We start from the raw sequence: 19,533 nt of genomic DNA, 5'->3' as shown, positions 1-19,533 counted from the left end.
AATATACGGTTGTGCATTGGTTGTCCATACGGCTATCAGTTGCTCGCATGCCCATCTACTCTTCACCATCAACGGACGCCTATGTAAGTTTTTGGGACACTTAGGGTGCGATCTTGTACGCGTTCCGAAATCGAACCGAGGCGGTCCGTTCTTTACGTCACAAAATAGGCGGTCCGTTACGTTGCGTTCGGCCGATAGCAGACGACACGGAATGATTGACAGCAGATAACACGTCACAATTGACGTCATGGCGTTCGTCATGGTTCAAATTGACCAATCGTGTGCGGCTCGGTGGAACGGACCGCCTCCGTTCTATTTTGGAATGCGTACAAGATCGCACCCTTACTCTATCAAGCAGCACCTATATTTAAGTCAAACAATGCCCGCGAGTTGATCAGATCGTTCGTGAGATCTTCCTTTGAGTTTCGCGCTTGCGCACAACGGTGTACTGCCGAGCGAAAGCACTGAATGTGTATCCCACAGAGAAAAGCGTAATCTTTCTTCCAGGCCTCAAAGGTAAAGCAATATATATATATATATATATATATATATATATATATATATATATATATATATATATATATATATATATATATATATATATATATATATAGTAGACATTGCGCAATGTTCTAAGACTGTTTTCTCGAGTTCATAGGTGTGCTATCACAGCTTCCAAAGACGGAACTCGCTAACAGCTTCGAAGCACGCACATTATTCGACGTAAAATGTTACGGGCGTCGATGCGCACGTACCAACGTCAGCCCCAGTTTTACCTTAATCAACGCAATTTCAAGGAGGTAGGTCAATTAAAAATTGATGGTTGATTGGATTTAGCACTCTAAAAGGAAGCAGTGGCTTACACTGACTGAAAATCGAGCAAGTCGGTAGGAATTCATGACAAGTAGAAACGAAAATCGGGAAAGTAGCACGGTTGGTTTTGTCGCTTGTGGTCGTATTTGCGTTTGCAGTCCTGTCTTTCAGCGCAAAAAGAAGAAAGAAAAGCGGCTACATGAAAAGCCGTAGTGGATGGTTCCATGTTTATCTTTGTTTGTTGTACATCTTCCCATGACCTGCCAGTGAGTGGTATGGCCATCATCACAGATTTACAATTAATTGGAAACTTGGAATTGGAAGCAAAATAAAGTGCAGATTGATTGTCAGATTCCTTCGCGTTCGCGTGCCTATAGGTGGTGAAAATTTCTAGGCTGCCCTGCTGCCTGTCGTAAGCACAAGGCAACACGCCCATCTGCACGTTGAACGAATCAGTTATAATAGTCTCTCAAATATCCAGGTGAATCTCCGTGAGTGGACATTACCTGCACGTCAGCATTCGCAGATCTCGAAGGTGCCGGGCCAGCTCACACTTGAGCACAGGACGTTTGCGAAACGCGAGCGGTAACGCCAATGCTCTTGGTATTTTCACCAATAAAATCTTTCTCTTCATCTTTATCAATAAAAGCAGGTCGTCAACACCAGGGTGAAAACGACCAGCGAGCCAAAACCGACACAACATTCTCCGGAGCTATACGTTATTTTTCCCCCTGGGCTATCCGCTTCGCTTGCGACTGATTGCAACAATCGCTATCCGCTACGTGAAGCGTAACGTACTGCCCCGCTTACCGCCCCACCCCCCCCAAAGCACGAGCGCGCGCGCGCGCGCACGCACGCACGCGCGCACACACACACACACACACACACACACACACACACACACACACACACACACACACACACACACACACACACACACACACACACACACACACACACACACACACACACACACACACACACACACACACACAAACAAACACGCGCGCGCGCGCGCGCACGCGCACACGCACACGCACACACGCACACACGCACGCACGCACACACACACACACACACACACACACACGCACGCACGCACGCACGCACGCACGCACGCGCGCGCGCGTGCGCGCGCGCGTGCGCGTAAAGACAGAATAAGAACAAACATGACTTTTCATTTCGTTTTTTCTATTCGAATTGCGAGTTCTAGTTAAGCATTATAAAAGCATTGAGCTGCACGTCGTTGGACTAAGTCAGGCATAACGGTGAGCGTTGCATCCAGTATATTTCGCGTTCTCATTACACTTGTAGATTTGGTTTGAAGTCAGAGGAAAAGGGGCGACCAAGAATTTCTAAGCACCAATTCCACGGGCAGCTGTGTCACACTGCAGTAGTTTTTTTTTTTTTTTTTTAATGTTCATATACCTCTGTCTGACGTCACAAAAGATATTGTTTCGCTCACTTTGTAGACAAAGACGTCGAGCACGCCAGTAAACTTGCCTACCACGACAAATTTTGGCACATGTAACTGAGAACTTCCTTGTTTTGTGCAGCTTACGTGCCATTATGCGCAGAAAGTGAAAGCAGTTATCGTTGATATAGCGGAAGGGCTGGTGCAGGCACATTAATTTCTATGCCGTAATCAGGCTCTGAATGTGCGAAGAAATAATGAAGGCGAGTCGTCTGAAAGGACGGGAAAAAAATTACAATACGCTCGGGGGCTTCACGCGCCAAAACCAACATCCGATTACGAGGCATGCAGTAGAGGGGGGCTCTAGATTAACGCTAACAGCATGCGTTTCTCAAACGTGCACTTGAAAGCAAGCGCACGGGCGTTTTCTTGCATCTCGCTGCCCATCCAAATGCGCCTACCGTAGTGGGAATCGAACCTACGACCTGGAGCTCAGCAGCGCAAGATTGTACCCACACAACGCTGTAAATTTGCTAGAGCAAAAGATAGGCAATGCAGATGAGAAGCAGAATGCGACGTCACGGCGGCGTGGCGGCGCAGTCGTCGAATTCCGTGCACACGTGGAATGGGCTCCGATGTGCTCCATGGGTGCAAATATTCTTGGCAGGCAAGATTTATCAGCTCGTCTGTGTTTTCTCTCAAGTTATCATGCAAGGATTAGCGCTAATTGTTGCGAAACTCGAAGAAAAAAAGGATTGTCAACGTTGTCGCGTTCTCTTCTTCCGCCTCCCATCTCTCTTGTCTTGCAAACTTTCAGCCAGTTTAAGAAATTTATTATTTGTGTAGACGTACCTAGAAAAAGAGAAGCCACCTATAGTAAAAGCCTACCTGTTTGAAAAGGAAAAAAAGAAAGAAAGAAAGGAAAAGGAAGAGAAAGGAGAGAAACAAATTTGACAGTTTCGCCCGAAGGTGAAGCATTGAAAGCAATAGCAAGGCTCTGCGTTGCATTGAAACCGTCTCGGAAGGCTGGCATTTCGAGAAGCACCGCCGGCGGCGACGCAAGCATTGCAGTTGGATGGTCGACCAGGGGAGGCATTCTGTAAGAGCCCACCTAGTGGACATGTGTATTTCCTTTGCTGCTGAAGTTATGATTTGGTGGGCTGGGCTGCGCGTCCACAGCAGCCAGGTGCCACAGCCACTGAGGACTTCAACAGCAAACAAAATGGACATGTCCACCAGGTGGACTCTAACAGAATAGCTCCCCTCGGATAACACCGCAGGAAAACCGTCGCCCTTTGTCGGCGCCCAAACAAAGGATTAGGATTAGATGAATTTGCCTTGACAGTCACTGCCCGTTCCGCTCAGACAAGTTTATGCACCAATGTGGGGTATGTGCACACGCAGGATCAGCAGGAACACGCACTTGTGGGCGAAAAACGCCCATTCCAGCAGCGGCAGCCGGTACAGCTGCCTGGCAACACAACCGAGCCGACAGAGAGAAGTGGTGACTGCGCCGTCCACTCGCTTCGCATCGTCGTTCTTGCTACCGAGTTGCACTTCGGTGCCTCTGCAGACTCTCGAGTCCAATGCTTGCGGGCCGCCGCGCATGTGCTGTTGATAGCGGGACAGCAAGACGACGGCGACGCCAAGCGGCGTGCTTGAGCCCCGTGAGTCTGTATAACTACTACGCAGCACATAGAGGAAGGAGCAAAACAACAAACCACACTGCGCAAGCGATACGAGCAGTGAAGACGAGTCTAGTGCCGCGTGTGAGATGCATTTTAGTTCAGCTTTGTGAGGCCGCATACCGAGTTCGAGCCCTGCCTTTCTGGAATATTAAATAATTGAGCGCAGTTCGATTAATTTGGGACAATTGCAACTGGGCAACAGATAAAAAATAGACAACAATTTCAATGGTCAATTAGGCAACAGACAGCATGAACGGAATCTTGGGGCACTGACAACCACGCCAGCACGCTGTTCTTGTTTAGTAGTCAGGAAGCCACCCAAGGTTTAAAACGCACGAAGAATAGGGAGAGTGACGTTAGGTAAGCTTACGAACCATGTAGATTGCAGTCTGGCGTGCATAGACAAACAGTTGCTCTCCCGGCTTATGCAGGAGCGATGCATAAATATCTAATCTTGAGCCGTATGCTAGCGCTGTTTCCAGCTTAGCCACGTGTACCAGTGGTATTCACCTATTCATGCAAGCACTGACAACTCCCGCAAGCACGGTAGCAGGAGCGTCGTAGCATAAAGGGGCTGCAGCACGAAGTACATTATGCAAGGAAAACACAAGACCACAGATGAGTAAGTTAGATGTCCGCACACAACGTGTAAGTAACTAAATGTCGGGGAAAAGCTTTCGCCGTCATATTAAAGAACTTTAGCTTGTGCACGCAATGGCATCATTTATGCATCGACACTGCGACAAAGCAATAATATACGGCGCACTTTGTTTTAGGAAATTCCTTTGGAACAATTTCTTTGACGCTCGCCATCATACAGGTAACTAAAAAGCTTTTTTGTACGATCAAATGATTAATCAATGAAAGTTCCAAAGAAATTTAACGTGAACTGACTGCTATCCTTTTACGCAAAAAAAAAAAAACTTGTCCAAGTTGAAGCCTAATATTTATTATCTTTCGCTCCATAAAGCAAATACTTACCAGCAGCTCGGTTTGGTACATTATGTAACCAATGAAATAATATTTGTGTACAAGGTTCCAAAGTGAACATGTATATATGACTTCGTCTTTCGGTTGTGGGTAAGCATGATTACAAATTATGCATTGCGCAAGTTTACACCAGCCGCCTAGAGCATTTTCACCCGTCACATATGAAATAATCTCCTTCTCTGCCTCTCTCCTTCCGATGCATTACAGTGAACCCTGTTTTGAAGGGCGTTGAGTAACCTGCCGGTACAGGCCTCTTTTTGCTTTACAGCAAAATTCTGCCGGAGTTTCTGGAATTTGTGGAATTATTCCAGAATTTCTGCGTGGTGCAACGTCGATAGATAATGGTGGTGACCCGATCCCGGAGGCAGTGCAGGGCAGAGCAATGGCTGCTAGCAGTGACTTGTCAGTGGCTCATAACCCCCGTAAGCAAGCAAAGATGCAGTGCTTCATAACCCCGTAAGGCAGAGGCTACAAGCATTCAGCAAAGTGAGACGAACAGTGCGCACAATCTTTAGAATCACGCATACAACATACAACACAGCATACGTTTCAACAAAGAACGCGCTCAGCACAAACATCCGAATTACATAATTGACAATACGGTGCTCCTGACAACAATGCAAAGCACGTAGCGCGCCCCGCATACGTTTCCCGGCAAGGATTACTGTTGCGCAAGCTGTCGCAGCGACGGCAGCTTGCGATGTGGGGAGTGAGGTCCCTAGCTATTCGTGTGTAAAATAACCAGCCTAGCAACTGATTTCAATAATGTTGCAGCCAGCATCGCTTTTCGGCGGCGGCGTGCTGTCAAAATTACTATTACTACCATTGCTTTAAATTATTATTTGTACCATTACTCTAAATCAATAACACCCCCTTCAGCAGTTGTAGTGGTGGCTCACCATCCACTACCTAACCGGAAAATATGGCTCCCCTAATGTACACGAGCTTAATGCATCCCAAGCTCTCTGGAATTCCCCACGCAATCAGCACGCAGTTCAGTCTATTCTGAAGAAGGCAAGCCCCCAAGCACCCCACGCTTGAGAACCGGCCGAGTGGCTCAACGCTGACATACGCGGCCGTCCCCGTTAATGGGGCTTACCGCGCATCTCGAGCGCACCGTACGAGAGGAAGCCTACAAACACCAGTCAAGTAATGACGTAAGCAATGCCGCGTCCTCATCCCCGCCATTCCTTCCCATCACCGTACAGCCCAGTAGCACAATATAGGGAAACGGATATACAACAACAAAAGCGAAAAAAAAACACACTTTATGTCTATCTCTACAGCCTATCCTGCTCACTATTCAAATCTTATATGCCTAATTGCGCATCAACATGGCGTTCTGTTATAGCCCGAATGAATAATTATATATGTGCGGAAATAGTCACATTCTTTCGAAGTATACGTCTAGAGGTTGCGTACACGATTCGATTTCTGTTATTATTTTCTTTTTTGTTCAAACGAATGCCGCAACCCCGACAGGCATTATTGCAGGGGGCATAGAGCAGTCTAAAACAAGTCAGCAGAGTTTCGTCTCACGACTTCCGCCGGTAACAAATTCTATTCCAATATGTCCTAGGAACGCGAAAAAAAAAACAATTTTTATTTGTTCTACGAAGACACTTTTGAACCTCACAAACATAGTCTCTGCGGCCAGATACGTAATGTGGCGGACGCAAATACGACGAGGCCGCCATTACCATTTGGTTATTATAAATTTGCATAGAAAAGAGATCCCAATCAGGTTGTGTGGTTGTGGCACCTGGGGCGCTTCTGTAGAACAGCCTCGTTGAGCAATCACAAACAGACAAACTTTGGGAGACACTTCGTCATTATCTTGACGTCTAATATAGGCTTCCATTATTGGTAAAGAAATATACATAGGGTATGCCAGCTAAGGTTAACCGAGCATTTCAAAGAATGATTTATATACACGTTGCAACATGCCATTTAGAGACCTACGGTGTTCGATCGTCGGACTTCTGACGACCTAAATTCGTAAGTCTTATGATCCTATGCTGCAGCGTGATTTTTGAATAGTTTTCTTCTGCTTGGCTAATGTTACTTGGGACACATGCACGGCATGTTTAAGCACAGTGAACTGTGTTGCCGCCACTATAAAGAAAGAGAACTTCTGAAAGCACTACGCGATTTCTCGTATTTATGTATCTATTTTAGACAGTTATTTGATTAGTTCCTTGGCAATACTGCTGTATACATTGTGTAACGAAATATTCATCACTGAAGCGCGACAATGACTTTCTCGTGTTAGTGACATGTTGTGTTCTCCGCTGTGATTATCTTTAACCTTCATTTAATTTTGAACGCATTTTCTAAGCGTTTACCGCGAGCGCATTATTCTTGTGAGACAGAGATAGAGAGAAAGGAAGGCAAAGGAAAGACAGGGAGGTTAACCAGAGATTATCTCCGGTTGGCTACCCTGTACTTGGGGAGGGGCAAGGGGATGGGATAGCTGAGAGAGAGAAGGACTAAAAAAAATAAGAAAACAGAAAAACCTACACCCACACGCACGTACACACAAACTGTTTCTGTGGGCACTGTCACGCAGCCCGCAAAGGCGTTCCTAGTGTTATGCAGTGCCACCGTACAATCCTCCGTCACACAGTCAAGTCAAAATCTGCCAGAAAGCCCACTGTCTTTTAAATACCGCAGCAGCGCCTTCGCAGCCGATCGCACTGACGTTCGTATAGGCCAGTTTCCAAGGATCTTGTTTTCTGTCATTGGACGCTTGTCCAGTTTGTCTAGGGTGGCTGAGAGGACTGCTCTTTGCGGTTTGAAACGAGAGCACTGACAAAGAAGGTGCGCGATTGTTTCATTGCGCAAGCAGAAGTCACAAAGTGGGCTGTTGGACATTCCGATAAGAAAAAAGTACGCATTTGAAAATGCTACTCCAAGCCATAGACGAACCAGAAGGGTGCAGTCGCGTCGTGAAAGCTCGGGCGGAACACCGAGTTGTCAATTATCGTCCAGGGTATGAAGGCGTGCACTTGTAAAATCGGATGAATTCCACTGACAAGTGCATGCGCACGGTCATGTGCAAGTACGGCAAGTTTTTTTCGCTGCGTCGGCTCTCGAAAGAGGAATGGCAACGCAGTTTACGCCGTCATGGGTAGATCGGGCAACTGCGTCTGCTCGATCATTGCCATGTAGGCCACAGTGACTAGGCAACTACTGATATATGATATCGTGTACTTCGTCAACTATGCGATGCTGTACTTCTCTGATGTCTGCGACGAGCTGTTCATGTGATCAGTGGCGCAGTGCTGAGAGTACACTCTGTAGGGCTGCCTTGGAATCACAGAAGACTGACCATGCATGGCGTGGTTCGCCCTGAATGAAATGAAGAGCCGCACGCAAGGCTACCAGTTCAGCAGCTGTCGTTGATGATACATGTGACGTTTTTAGCTGTATTTTGACGGATCTTGTTGGTATCACCACTGCAGCAGCTGAACTTGCGAATGTAACTGAGCCATCGATGTAAACGTGTACACGGCCACTGTGCACCCCATGTAAAAGTTCTAATGTGGCCTGCTTCAGGGCAAACGACGGCATGTTAGCCTTCTTCGTGATTCCTGGGATAGTGAGGCGTACTTCAGGTCTGTGCAGGCACCATAAAGGTGAGGATGGTCTTGCTGCAGGCATGTAGTTCGATGGTAATGAGGTACTATTGACAACAATTATGCGACTGATAGTTGCGTGTGGCCTTTCTGCGGGTAGAGAGGCAAGATGGTGAGAAGGTAGTCGGGCAACGTGGCGAATATGCGCCCTGAGAGCGTCGGTGACCTAGTGCGTTGATATTGGGCGATCTCGAGCTACGACAATCGTTGGCGCTGTAGACCCACACCTCGGAAGACCGAGACACGTCCTTAGGGCTTGAGCTTGTAGTCCCTGGAGTACACGCAGGTTTATTTTGCGGGTGTTACCAAGCACAGGGAGGCTGTATCTTGCGAAACCGAGAAACAAGGCGTTATAAAGCTGCAGCATTGACCGCACCGATATGCTCCATGACTTTCCACCGAGAAATTTGAGATGTGTTATTGTCATCAACCTCTTCTTTAGGTATGAGACCCGTGGCTTCATGATAAGTCGCGGTCGATAATTACCCCTAAAAAGCGGTGTTTCCGTGCATTTGTAACTGCTTGTCCGTTGACACTTACAGAGTAACGCTTCATTGCCTTCCGAGTGAAAGTAACAAGGCAGCATTTCTCTGAAGACAGCTCTAAGTTCTGTTTTCGCAAGTACAGTGATGTTAAGGTAGCTGCCTTTTGTAGCCATGCTTGTACCTGCAGTCGTGTTACAGCAGACGTCCAAATGCAGGTGTCGTCGGCATAGATTGATACTTGAACTGTGTTGGGCAAGCATCTCACTAGGCCAACGAGCACTAGGTTGAATAGCGTCGGGCTCCAACACTCCACCTTGCGGTACTCCACGGAAAGTTTGGTGTTGAGTCGTGGCGCCATCCTCGGTCATCACGAAGGAATGCCTGTCGGTTAAATAACTGCACAGCCACTGAAAAGTGCGGCGACCGATTCTGGCTTCAATCAGAGCCTTTATATTGGCACAATGTGCTGTATTATCATAGGCGCCTTTTATGTCAAGGAATAATGCCGCAGTGAGTCGTTTCAGACGTTTTTGATGTTGAACAAACGTGACCAAATCGATGACATTATCTATGGATGAGCGCCCACGCCGAAAGCCAGCCATAGCACCTGGGTACACGTTGCAATTTTCCAGGTACCATTCCAGGCGAGTCAAAATCATTATTTCCATTATTTTCCCTATGCAACTGGCCAGAGCGATGGGGCGGTACGATGACAAATCTAACGGTGATTTACCAGGTTTGAGAAGTGAAAACAAGCAGCTGCATTTCCATTCACGTGGAGCCAAACCGTTGCGCCAAGACTCGTTGTAATGGTTTAGCAGCATGAGTCGTGCTTTCTGCCCAATATTGGCGAGCGCCGCATAGGTAACACCGTCCGGCCCAGGTGACGAAGAGCGCCTGCAAGTCGCCAGTGCCGCTTCAAGCTCCTCCTCCGAAAATATTACATCCATGCGGGAATCCCGTGGCACAGGAGTGCCACATGGTGCAAGTGCGCGTTGGAGCTGCGAGCTGGCAAGTCTTGAGCAAAATTCTTCGGCAATGTCTTTTTCGCTGCGACCTTGGTGCAAAGCGAGGGATTTGAAAGGAACACGCTGTTGCGGAGAACAGCAGAGGCTGATTCTATTTAGATTACGCATACCTCCTCAGTGACATTGCTGTAGTCGGTTTCTCAACTTTCAAGAACATGCCTGAATAAACTTGTTAATACCATAAATGCGGCTCACACATATTCCTAATTTGTCTCCTTGCATGGGTATGTTAAATCTTGCGCCGCCATATCCTTCGACTCCTTTAAAACTTCCTTGCTAACAGAATATATATTCCGTCAAATCGGAAGAAACATTCGTAAAATCGTAGAACGGGCCCAAATTTATACAATGTACGAAAAATTATGTACAGTTGAACAGTACGCATGGACATCTGCTTGAGGTGCAAAACTTGGGTTTTCGTAATCACCTGGAAGAGCACGCGTACTCACTTGGATCAGTCGGACACCGGCCAACTAATGTCACGCCTACAACAGGCGCCCTGTGTTCCACCGTGCTATAGGCCTCCGCTCCCTTCCTCTCTTTTTCGTGGCCTTTTTCAAGGTACGCTCCTCCATTTATTTCTTCCCTTGCTGTTGGGGCCAAATATTTGCGCCGTGTGGTGGTCAAGCCGACAAACGAACGTATCGAGAGCCCGTCGAGATATCAAAATATTAAATGGCCGGATGAAACACTTTCGCTGTTGTCACCGCTTGAAGCGGTATATTATTACAGTGTCCTTTGCAATTGTGATTGCAGCGGATAAAGATACGATAAGCCGATTTGCAGGCGTGAAAAAGAATTTTGTCGCAGAAGCTAGCCTACCCATCGCTGTTATAAAAACGGAGATAAAAGCAATAACAGTGCGCTGTTTGGAGGTACAGGGTAACGGCATATTGGCTCGTGATGGTGCTTGCGGGCACTAAGCTAATCTAACCAGAAAACACTACGAAATTCTTTGCCCCCCCGCCTTCCCAATTTCTGTGCGTGCAAGTCTGCTAATACTTTCATGACCATCGCTTGAATAAAGTTCCATTTGTTTTAACCACAGCACCAGCATAAAACAAAAATGTACTGACGCTGCTGAAGGCCTGCCGTGGGCAGTTATTAATTTTAGGGTACTTCTCTCACTAGTCGCCAAACTAAGTCGTTAAGCGTGTGGGAAACACACGGGAAATTTTTTAAAGCAAAATCCTTAGTTGGCTTGTTGTAATGGCTCATATCCGAAAAAAAATTGGCGTCTAGTCCCATGGGACGAAAAATAGAATCATTAGGAATGGCTCACACGCCAGTAAGCAGGCGAAGATGCAATGACTGAATATGAATGGACAAACGAAAGAAAGAAAAAACGGAAAGAAAGACGGCAGGAAAGACGGAAATAAATAGAGAAAGAAATAAAGAACGTAAGAACCTTTAGGTAGTGCTTTAGGCGTTCGCATGTGTCGTTGAGGCGGTCGAATTACAGCGTGATACGTTTATTTAACACTGCAGCTCGTTACGTCTTTCAAGAAGTCTGACCCCCTCCGATCGTATAATTTAATGCACTACCACGTGTGCAGCCGGCTTTCGCCTTCACGTATTACAGCAGTGTAACACGGTGCCAATTTTTTTTATTTGTAGCTTGGCATGCTAGCACGATGGCAGGACTCAAACGACATATAGCATGCCAGCTGAAGCCCCATGCCACGACGCAGGCCGAAAGATGCCATGAATTGAAATTTCGTGAACACAGACGAGACACAAGAACGCGCAGAAATAAGCGAAGCTCTACGTCACATTTTCTCCATGTGATTTCCGAATGCACACCTGAGCCGTGATACCAACGTAGGAAATCAGATTCTTTAGGAGCAGCCAGCACGGCAATGACACTTACAGGAGTAAGCTTTTTAAGCATTTAAAATAAACGATGTAGCCGGCGAACTTCGGCTTGTAACAAGCGGTACTCGCTGGTGGGCACACACACACTAGCGCCACGCTAGCAACAGAGGAAATGCGCGTGTGTCTCTTATAATAAACGTATTAGTCGGCAAACAGAAAGACCCGCTATGCCTCGCCATATACCACGCCGCGCTTCGGCCGCTGTCGGCAACGTAACTCAAAGTGCTAGCTACAACACTCGGCGCCATCTTTGACTTGCGCCACAAAGCAGCTCGCTCGTGGGTGAAACACGTTGGAATGCCTGATAGGGCGACTCGGCGCTCCTGTTTATCTTACTCCGTAGCCGGACATTTAACTTCATTTTTCACCCTTTTTCGTGATCAGAGCGACGTTTCAGGGGCCAAATCGCAGCAAGCAGCAGCAAACCAATGTGGGCAAAGTGAGCTAAGAATGGTTGTGACTTTATTAAAGATCCCACAGAAAAGTATAGTCATTTTTCTCATATTTTACTCAAGAATGTGTTACTACTTAATTTGGGGGATTACGGACAATCGATGACGCGGACCTATGCACTTGGACGAATCGCGCAAATCGCTTTCTCGAACCTTTCCCGGTCGAAATACCTATCGCTTAATCAGCGTTCGCGCTTAAGACTTGATGGCCTAGCCACGCACATACGAGGCTTCATCATGACTCTTAGTCCTTTAAAAGTTCTCACTTCACTTCACTACATCCTGAAGTTTTTCGCTGCAGCCATAATCTTTATCGTGTGCTCGCTACAGAGCATTTCATCGTCCCCGAGCCTGCATTGCTGCAGAACTCGATGTCGTCTCTTCGAAGCTCTCGTCCTTCTTGTCTAAGTCCGGTATGCAACGGACCTTAAGATGACAGCTATCTATTCAAGCCGAAGCAGCTGTCTTTGCCGAGATTTCAAGCATTCGCTTAAATTACGCAAAACTTTATAAACGGCACAGAGTGGCGAAGGAAAGTAATTCTAAGCAACCACAAGTTGTTGTTTTAAGAAAGCTGGGGTTCATGTTTTCATGAGGTTGCACCGCTGAATTCAAGGTCGCGGGTTCAATCCCGGCCACGGCTGCCGCATTTCCACGGGGGAAAAATGCCAAAACACTAACGTGTTTAAAGTTACGAGCAATTTAGGAAAATTAATCTGGAGTCCCCCCGCCCGTCCCCCTTCTAGGCACGCCTTTTAATGAGATCGTGTTTTGGCACGTCAAGCTCAAGAATTTAATTCCATTCATAAAATTCATGTTCACACACCCAACAGACGGATGCGGGTCACGCGCATTATGTACACATGATTACATGGGAAATCAGTTTTTCGAAGTTCCATAAGCTGGGGGAAGCGCCTTGGACATAGGAAAATGTAAAAAAAAAAACGCAATTCTTGGATTTCGCCTGCCAAAACCACGAACTGATTATGAGGCACGCCGTAGTTGGGGACTCTGAAATAATTTTGGCTACTTGGGAATCTATAACGTGCTCCCAATGCACGCGACACGGGCGCGTTTGCTTTTCGCCCCGTGGCCGAAACGTGGCCTCCACATCCGGAATTTGATCCCGCGACCTCGTGCTTAGCAGCGCAGCACCATGATCGCTAAGCCGCCACAGCGGGTAAGAAGTCATCCACCCGAATGTAGCACGAAGCTACAAAGGAAGCCCGTACGAGTTAAGGAGAAACAGATATTCGCGGTTGAGGAAAAACCCGCACCAAGAAGAAGTTTTCCTCATCTTCGAAGTTTTCTTTCTGAGAAACCCATTTGTAGCTTCGTGCTACATTCGGTTGGATGGCGATTTTCTGTTTGATGCGAAAGCCTCAAATGGCCCATTGAGCAAAAAAGCCTCGCGTTTGTCGCCTGTAGCAGCGAAACGGCACCTAAGCCCCCATTGCTGCCCCCATGGCTGCGACGCTGCGGCAGGAGCGCGTCTCGACAGAGAAGAACGGGCGAGAGTGAAGGCATGCTGCTGCATTGGCGCGTCAGGCGTTGCGTGAGGGGAGAGGACATTGCCGCGACGCCACGTCACCCTCGCTCTCGGAAGGCTGTGTTACCGCGCATTCCTTGTCCGCGCAAACCCTCGCCTGCGTTTCAACTTCACGTCAGGAAGACCAAACCAAGACGCGCGAAGCGTCTCAAACGCGCTCGCTTGCCCGCGAGGAGTTCCTAACTAGAAGGAACGCTCAACAGCATTAATTTGAGCATTAATGCTTTCGCATTCCAAACTCGCAAGAAATACTTAGGCGCCCTCAGATTTTTACATGACCACATGCTAGAAGATGTTGGCTTGCGTTATCATACCATGGTTGGTGTGGCCCAAGCAATAGCCACGTGTCAAGCGTGCGCCAACATGATGTCCATGATCTGAACTTTACATTTCGACAAATACTGAAACCACGGGTGGTGTTTACCTTTTTTTTTCGTAATTAGATATGTCACACAAGTAATCTCGACTCCCAAGCATATTATACTCCAAAGACGACTCCGCACACTCTCAGCGACTGCCCTGATTACAGCGTAGAACGTCAGGCAGTCAACGTGACATTGTCTCTCTGCTTTTTTCGCACAATTTTCTCTCTGAGGCAGTGTAAAAATTACTGAAGGAATTCTTTTTCAACTGCGGTGCTTTCTTTCTTGTTTTGAATTGTTCTCAAATTACCATAAAACCCAAATTAAACACATCTGAAAACAAAAACAAGGTCAAATCACACAAGTATGGTATTAATATTCTAGTTTAAGGCAATGAAACCCAGTAGATATGTTTTGGTGGGCACAGCAACGGAAAAAAGGGGAAGTATAACTGGAAGTTCAGCTCAGATGCTTATCAGAGAGTAAATTTTCTCCTGAAGAGTGTCAACTCTTCTAAGAGTGGGAGAACAGTAAGAAAGAAAAATAGGCCGCGAAGTAATCAACCTAACTTTTAAAAAAGTTGCGCCGCTTGTAAGCGTGGCCCACATCTAACAGAAACTACAATTGGACTCGTAACTTCTAATCATAAGGGGTGTTGTGTATATGTCTGGGAGAACTGTAAGTATACACGGAGTTCTACTCTATGTGTCGAGCGCCAAACACACGGAACATGCACTAGCCGCGAGTTCTGTATATGAATGGCGTTCTCGTTATGAATGGAGCTCCCTGTATGAACAGACTGAAAATATGAATGGACAGAGCAAGCAGTCAACCGCAAACAAAAACGGGAAAGCGCCTGCCTGCTCTTCAGAAAGGGTACAATAGAAGGATATAAAATAGGAAGAGGGGAAGGAAAAAAAGGCGAGAAAGAAGAAGATGATGCATCACTAAACACGAAAGCAAAGCTACCGCAAAGAATACACCGAGTCCGTAGAGGACAGACCAGTAAACATCAAAATTTCGAGGAATGTTCTGCAGGATATCTAACGCACAGAGGCATATTTGCGCGTAACTGCGGCAAGGCATAGGACGCAGGCACGTTGGCGTGGGTTTCGAAACACTTCAGTGTCTACTCAACTGAGGGGATTTAATGCCGTGAAATTTGTACGCGCTGGAATAAAAATCGCAAACACGCCGGTTCGCACTGTCAACGCGACAAGATCCTCGGCGTGTTTACTGACATTTCTCGCTAACGTCAACGCAGCGTAATTCAGCTTTAGTTTACCTCCTCTGAAGGCATCATTTCATTCCGAAATGATGTTTCATTTTCTCGGGACAAGTTCTAAGCTTTGAATTTCTCACTGGCAGCCAGAGGACGCTAAACGTGGGAAACGGTAAAGCACTATAAACCGTTGCATCGTAACTGTCGCGAAATGTCTTAATGTATTCGCGCTAATGGAGCAAATATTTGACGCGCGGTATTTAAATGGTCATCGTGCTTTTTGGCCCAAGAGTGGATTCAGAAAATCATGCTTCTTTCCTCTCACAGTTGGTTCAACCGTGAATGAGAGGACAGCTTAAGCCGAACAAGGCAGCTGGCAGCGGACTGGACGTTCACACCTAGCCCGTACTCCCTCTTGAAAAGGTATGCGGACCTAGGATTCCGCGATAAAGTGGGTTTTCTTCTCCGCCTATGATTGTATGTTCAAATTGATGACTGCACTTCAAGCATAGCATTGCGAACTTTTCAGTACACTGGTCAACTTCAGTTTGGGCGTCTAACTACAAATTCAGCTTTTTTGGCAAGCCTGTGGTCCGTATACTATTGTTCAAGGGTATACAACTTAAGCAACAAGAATCCATGCATTAAGGTGCTGCCACTTCACCCGTAATTATTGGTTGTGCTTGAAGTACGTGAAAGGCTCTTTTTCACATCGTTCCTCATTTTCTGGCTGCTTCTCTTGTACTAGCTTTACCAGTGTTTTTAGAGAATTACTAAACAACAACAACAATAATCAAAAGATTAATGAAACAAAGCAAGCTAAGTAAAGATAGGTGTACACCGATACATTTTTGATTAAATAGGAAACTAAATACTTGAGTAAGCAATAAAACTGTTCGCGAAAAGCATTCAGGAGACACGATATAGTGCAGTCCGCACATTTCTTCACAGCAAATTAATGACCATATGCATTAATGAGCACATAAATTAATGACCCCCCCCCCCCACCCTACGCTCTTCATACTTAAAAAGGTTCCTTTTGCTTTAATTCTGAGGTGAATAAAAAATAAAGGCTCTTGACGTGTGCATACATGTCAGAACAGTGCACTCTATTCATTCGCTAAGCCTCCTAGAAGGCAACACAAGCGCGCATTTATGTCGCGAGACTGGCTTTATGTAACGCAACGGGACCACGGACTATTTCAACATGGGCATGTGCTTTGCAAGTGAACAATTAAACTAGACATTCAATATTTTCCTGCCACCCACCCACACACACGTACGCACGTACGCACGCACACACACATACGGACATAAGCACGGACGCACGCACGCAGACACACACAACGGCGGCCACGTCAAAGTACTTGAGTCACTGAATATTTTATCAACTTGCAGTCTCGCGTAAAACAGAAAGGACATCTAATGAAATTGCTCTGCGCGGAATCCGTCACAAGTGTGCTTTCTATAAATGTACAAACAACGTAGTTATGAAACGACCGTGTACTGTCGCTCCATCTCTTAATGCTTTTATTTCGGTCTGCTGCAGTACTCTGTCGATTTGGTTTCCTTTCCACTTAATAATTTGGTTTATTCACTTTGCCGTCCTTCCTAGAGTTGTGAGCAATGTTAACCGGGCTTCACTTTCAAAGATACCAACTGATTTCACTGCGTGCTTAAGGATACATAGACGTCGATAAATGATCGATCCTGCTTTCGCAATATCCAGATACTGCGTGTAAACCGTTTCCCGCCGTTAATGTTTAATGTCTTTAGAAACCTCGTCCAAAAGCGTTCCACATGAACTTCAAAAATACCATTATGCATATCCAACGCACATCTTGGAATCTATGAGAAGCAAAGCCTTCGTTGGGATGTGCGATGACTATAGGCTCATTGAATTCCTGCGTCTTATGCATAAAGGGTACTGGCGCGCGAGCATATGCTCCCGCGCAACCCTCCTAAGCACTACAACACCACGAGACGACCCTTTCAATGTAGTTGGCGATGGCACGAAACAAGTATGCGTCACTGAGGCCAATCATAAGAGCATCGAACTGGCTATTCTGAAGAAGAGAGGTTCGATCCCGCAATCAAGCAGGTATTCGAATTTTATTTACTCTTTTTTTAAGATTGAGATTTGCCGCAAGAGAGCAGCGGCAAACAGAATCGCCCAGCAGCCACGGTCGGGAAAAGCCGGGAAGTATTCGCAATTGAAAGTTCGCTACAAAATTTCTTGCACGGAGCAAACGCGACTACTTTCACGGGAGCAGAGGCAAGAAAGCAATGCGAGAGCGAGACGGCAGTCGACCGAACCAAAACATCAACGGCGCGCTTCCTGCATAAGGTTTAGACTGAACCACGTAGCAATACCGCACGGTGACAAAACAAAAATGCCATCTGCAGCTGCCCCTGCCATCCACCACACGTTGCGAAGTGCGAAGTCGCGGGCAGAAGTGTTGTTGCGAGCAAGCGTACGAAGGAACGATGAAGGAAAAATGCGGAGCCCCGTTCACATAAATTTCCTTCACGCGCCTGGGATAAGGCGCAAGAGCGTTTGCTGAGGAATGTTCACAAATACGCACCAAGAAGGCGCCGCTCCGGATCATAAATTTAACGTTTCCTGCCGGCGAAAATGTTCCGACTTCATTTATCACCGGTGACAAAATTGGAACCATTCTTTATAACGTTTTTTTTATGCTGATGCCTTCTTAAAAATGAAAGCTGGCGCAATCATTCTGTGCAAGCGTAAAAACCACTGCGACTACTTAGCGCCCGGCTACACACTGCAAAGGAAAAAGTCCACAAAGGCCTTCTAGAAGTCACCGAATACCTGCTGTCACACGTGCGTTGCATGTCAAGTCTCCGCATTTATACTAGGCTCGTCACCCATAAGCACCGTACCGAACATCGCAAGCTCACATCACCGGACGCTTTCTATCATCGCTCGAATCCTTCGGCGTAGCGTTCTACGGGACTCGTCTATTTGCCACCGCTCCAGCGGTGACATCCTGAGCGTGGGAAACACCGGCGACGCACGTCACACAATCGTCGAATCGAGTCTCGAGCGGCGCTTTTCCTCACGACGTCATCGCCTTCCGCGTGACGCTTAAAAACGAAACTAGACGGACTCGCCTGGTGTCTCGTCGTCCTGCAGGTATCCGCTGACGAGCGCGGGCCTCGCGCTCAACGCACAGGCCACCACGAGCACCGCGGTCACCACAGTCGCCGCATCGGCGAAACCCGCCGGCGGGGGCCGAACTCGGAGCGTAGCCCGCGACGGCGCCATGGCGCGAAGCGTGTCGGCTCCTCTTCGAAGCGGCGCGCCACTCCAACAGCGCGCGGCGCAGACGGGAGCTCGCTCTGGCGGCGGCGGCGGGAGCGTCGACGGCCGCAACCACCGCCGTTGCTGCTGCTGCTGCTCCGGCTGCGTGCTCGATGCGGCGGCGCTGGACGCTCCCCTCTGCGGCAAGCTGCGCAGAAGGCGCCTTGCGCAACTTCTCGCCCTGGCGCTCTTTTCCGCTCGCTCCCTCTTCCAGCTCTCGCTGGACCCGGAGTCCCAGAACACGAGCCAGGGCTCGGTGATCCCGCAGGTTATCGATACGGCGGTATAATCGAGATGGCGGAGCCATGTTTCGGCGGCCCCGGCGAAGCGTACAGCGGAAAAGTCAGCCGCAGCTCTGTCACTAGGATCAATAAATCAGTCAACCAATCAATATATATGCACACTCGAATAGACCGCAATGTCGTTGTTTTCTGATGCAGATTTATTTTTTTTCTGTAGTTTACAGGATATTCGAGTGAGCGATATTGGGATTTTGTGTTTCAATGTGCATTTGAAGTATTATAACATAAAGTATCGTGTTTTTCCTGTGGTGTTATAAGGCTGTGCAAAATTTTTATATTTATCTCTTTCTTCTTTTGTGACTGTCTGTGAAGTGTCTGGGCATTTGGGTGAAATATTTAATTATATTTCGGTGTAACACGGACGCCGAACCCAAAGATAAATAATTACCA

General features: G+C 47.2%; 1 protein-coding gene across 1 annotated transcript in view; it reads right to left on the bottom strand.

Moving 5' to 3' along the window:
• LOC126530360 (nephrin-like) overlaps window positions 1-18,923 on the bottom strand; it is a 414,009-nt gene extending 395,086 nt beyond the window's left edge. The window contains exon 1 of the mRNA XM_072288314.1: window positions 18,652-18,923. Coding sequence (XP_072144415.1) covers window positions 18,652-18,805 — 154 coding nt within the window. The 5' untranslated portion in view covers window positions 18,806-18,923. The remainder of the gene's footprint in view (window positions 1-18,651) is intronic.
• Window positions 18,924-19,533: the final 610 nt, after the last annotated feature.

This window comes from Dermacentor andersoni, chromosome 5 (genome assembly GCF_023375885.2).
Source record: "Dermacentor andersoni chromosome 5, qqDerAnde1_hic_scaffold, whole genome shotgun sequence".
In the NCBI taxonomy this organism is placed as follows: Eukaryota; Metazoa; Arthropoda; class Arachnida; order Ixodida; family Ixodidae; genus Dermacentor; species Dermacentor andersoni.
Note: the sequence above shows the minus strand (reverse complement) of the source record. Positions and strands in the feature narration are given on the sequence as shown.